At 59.3% G+C, this 3,784-nt stretch overlaps 1 protein-coding gene across 1 annotated transcript in view; it reads left to right on the top strand.

Moving 5' to 3' along the window:
• The first annotated feature begins 27 nt into the window (after nucleotides 1–27).
• The window catches only part of Ube2z (ubiquitin conjugating enzyme E2 Z), an 8,693-nt gene continuing 4,936 nt past the window's right edge, over nucleotides 28–3,784 (top strand). Inside the window, exons 1-2 of the mRNA XM_033763111.1 lie at nucleotides 28–1,142; nucleotides 3,078–3,265. Coding sequence (XP_033619002.1) covers nucleotides 1,077–1,142; nucleotides 3,078–3,265 — 254 coding nt within the window. The 5' untranslated portion in view covers nucleotides 28–1,076. The remainder of the gene's footprint in view (nucleotides 1,143–3,077; nucleotides 3,266–3,784) is intronic.

Genomic DNA, 3,784 nt, shown 5'->3' with positions numbered 1-3,784 from the left:
TCCCCAGTGGGGTCCCCCAAAGCTGTCCACTCCTTCACCTGTTCCGGAAGCTCGCCCCCCCGGTGGCCCGGGACCTCCTCCCCGCCGCGTCCCCCTCCTTGGGTCATCGGGTCTACTTTGTGGAGCGGGCACGCTCACTTCGGGTGGCGGAACAAAGGCCCGAGTCCTTGCTGTGCTCGTCTCTCGGGTGACTGAGCCTCGATCCCATCGTCCGATAGTAGGGTCGGCCGGGGTGCCCGTCCGCAGGGGAGGGTGACCCCGTTTAGCCGCTGTCCGTTCCGATGACCGACCTCTCCCCACGCCCCCACGCCGGCATCTGTCTCGCCTGGATCTTAGCCCGCGCCTTCCCGGCTCCTTCCGGTGTCCCCACCTGCGTGTCGCGGTCGGGGTGAGATCCACCGGTGCGGTGCGTGGCACGCCCGGCTGTCCATCCCTCCGGCCCCTGCAGACCGCTGGTCCGCCGTACTTCTCGCTGTGTGCTCTGTCACCCGCTTCTGCCTGTTTTTGTCCCTCCCCACCCTACCACGTCCCCGGACTTTCCCTCCCGAGAATGTTTTCCTTCGCCCTGTGCTCTCACCTGATGTCGAGCCGGTGAGGGTGAGGTAAAGCCTGGAGTCTGTCCCCGTGTGTGTCACCCCGTCATCTTCCCGTGACTCCGGAGGGTCTCCCTGTCCCCAGCCCGCCCAGGTCTCCGCCGCATTCCCCAGAGCAGGAAGACACCGGTCCCGCCGTCCCGTGTGCTGTGTGGGGCTGGATTTTTAGCGGGGTCGTCGTGGTTACCGAAGCATTTTTGAGTACCTGGGAACGGGGTGGGAGGGATGAGCGAATGGGCCGCGTGCCCTCTGGTGCCCTCGGGATCCCTGCTTCGCCCCTCCCGGCCTCCCCGGAGGAGACAATGCCGCTTTGATAACCCTCTCTCCTCTCTCCCGCCTGCCTGGCAGGCGCTCTGCTGAGATTTCTCAGCCGGCGAGGCAGGGCCGACGCTGTGGTGCCCAGCACGGCTCTCCCGACCCCTGGGCCTTGGGGGCCTCCTCCCCGCTCACACCTGCGCCCTCTTGGTGTCCTGCAGGGACATCATGTCCATCTACAAGGAGCCGCCCCCGGGCATGTTCGTGGTCCCGGATACTGTGGACATGACCAAGGTAGGAACCTGATGGGTCGGGTCGGGTGGGAAATCGAGCGATGATTCGGCTCACCTCTGCTTATGTAGACCGGGAGAGTAAGACCCGAAGTCACGCAGCTAAGGCAGAGCCTGGAGCCGTGTCTGTGGTCAGGGCGCACCCGCGTGCTCTTGGCTTGAAGAAGCCCCATCCTGGGGTGACGGTGAACAGGCACCCTCGCCCTCCTAGTGTCCTCCGTCCAGACGATGCAGACCCTGGTCATCTGTGGAAGAGATGCGGGGAGGCCGGGCAGGGCCGGTGGTCACAGGGCCCCACTTAGAGTGGTCGTGCGGTAGTTAATGTCGGGTTTGCCCTCCGGAGTGAATGTGCAATTTTAAATTGGTGTTGGGAAGAAATCTTGTTTTCCAATCCTGCTAGTGTTGTTTTAAGTGAGAATTTACACTTTCAGATTTCTTAAACATCCAACTTTTGGGTCACTGGCGTGTCCTTCGTTGTTTCAAAAGGGCTTCCTTTGCATTCATTTATTTATCGTGCTTGTTTGTGTGGATAGAAATGTTTTCCCGGCACCTCTTGCCCCTGTCAGACCTAGTGCTGGACGCTAGTTCGGAGTCCCAGAGCCGGTGCTGTGTAGGCTGAGGCCAGCTGAGCCTGCTCTTCCCCTTGGATGATCAGGGGCTGGAAGAAAGCTAGGAACTTGCCGGGCGGGCATGGTGAGCTAGGGACTGAGGGGCAGGATTGCAAGGTCCCTCTTCCTCTTACTGTTCAAACTCTGAGCAGACATGAGGCCTCTGGAGCCTTTGAAGACAAATATACTTGAGCCACCTCCACCCTTCAAGAAAGGGAGAACATGCTGCTGGGTGTGGTGGGCAGGCCTGTTATCCCAGCACTCAGGAGGCTGAGGCAGGAGGATCACTGAGTGCTTGAGGCCAGCCTGGGCTACATACAGGGTGAGACCCTGTCTCAGACAAGCAAAGGGAAGCAAAGCGTGTTCAGTAATGAAGGGCTCGTGGAGGAAGAGGATGTAGTATTCTGTCTTACAGAGTGCAGTTTTGGTTTTCTCCCCAAAGCAGCGGTGATGGGGAAACTTCAGGGATGATCTCACTGCCCTGAGTGGACCCCGAGTTTCCCCACCTCCGTATCTTAAACACCCCGGCTTCCACTTGAGCCACACCCTCCACAGGTTAGCTCCCTGCAGAGAGGAGCAGGTGCCTCCAGTTCCTTTCACTGCCTGCTGCATGAGTTCAGGAGTGGATGCTTAGCCTGGATGGACCCACAAATGCACTCAGTAAAATAAGAACTGGTTTCTTAAAATTAAGCATGGTAGCTGGGCATGATGGTGCACACCTGTAGTCTAGCACTTAGGGAGACTGAGGCAGGAGAATTGCTACAAACTGGAGGCCAGCCTGGGTTCCGTTGTGAGATGTCTTGAAAGGAAAAAAAAAACCCTAAAACTAAAATTGTTTTATGGATGCATGTTTATTTTACATGGGAAGTTCTAGTTATTTGTTGTATGTAACACTTATCCAGGAGGCCTGCCCAAAAGTCAGGCTTTAAAGGACTTAAGGGTTACTCAAGGTGTGATGTTTGACTAGATTCATTTTCCACCTTGAGCTGCTAGTGCTGGGACAAACCCTGAGTGAGGTTTGGAGTCTTCCCTTGTGTTTTTCCCCCGTACTGGGGATCGAACTTAGGAGACACTTGGTGAACCAGGTGCGATGCCACCGAGCTAAATCCCCAGTCCTCCTCCTCTTTTGAGACAGGGTTTCTCTACGTGTGTAGTTCAGCCTGGCCTTGAAGTCACAAGGATCCTCCTGCCTCGGCCTCCCGAGTGCACCGCCGTGCCCAGTTGTGGTGGGATTCTTAACATTCCCAGCAAGTCTGCTGGAGTGCGGTGCGAGCACAGGGAGGGCTGGGTGGGGCTCCCCTCACAGCCTTGAGACAGCTTTTGTTCTGCAGATCCACGCGCTGATCACAGGCCCCTTCGACACTCCCTACGAAGGCGGTTTCTTCCTGTTCGTGTTCCGGTGTCCGCCCGACTATCCCATCCACCCTCCTCGGGTCAAACTGATGACCACGGGCAACAACACCGTGCGGTTTAACCCCAACTTCTACCGCAATGGCAAGGTCTGCTTGAGCATCCTAGGGTAAGAGGGGCCGCCGGGCCGAGTGGTTGTCCGCAGGTGACGCCAGCTCCGGCCCCCGCCCGAACCGGGACGCTTGTGATGGCTGCCGGCCCAGCCCGGGGCCCGCTGTGCTCTTCCCCGGCCGCCTTCATTTCCGAGTCTCACGGAGGCTTTGGCTGAGTGAGTGAGTGAGGCGCCCGAGCCTGGGGCTGCAGTGTGGGCTGCGAGCAGGGTTCTCCTGCGTGGGCGACTTGGCCTCCTTCCATTTCCCGGCGGCGGGATGGAAATGAGCTCCCTGGGGCGGAGAGCAGGCCCAGGTCTCAGGCAGAGGAAGACGCCGGCCTGCAGTTGTGTCTTCTCCCCGCCCAGCACCCAGCACGCTTTGCTTCTGTGGGGGACGGGGGCTGAGCGCCCGGAGACAGGGTTTGTCTGCTGGCACTGGTGGTGAGGAAGGACCTTGCCCTCGCCAGGGCGCAGGCCGTGCCCGGGACAGCGTGTGTCCGTGTGCGAGGTGTGCGAGGGCTGCTGCTGAACGCGGGA

The sequence above is a fragment of the Fukomys damarensis genome, unplaced genomic scaffold (assembly GCF_012274545.1).
Source record: "Fukomys damarensis isolate Sample0158 unplaced genomic scaffold, DMR_v1.0_HiC HiC_scaffold_13, whole genome shotgun sequence".
NCBI classification, from domain to species: Eukaryota; Metazoa; Chordata; class Mammalia; order Rodentia; family Bathyergidae; genus Fukomys; species Fukomys damarensis.
This window is presented reverse-complemented; position numbering and strand designations above follow the sequence as displayed.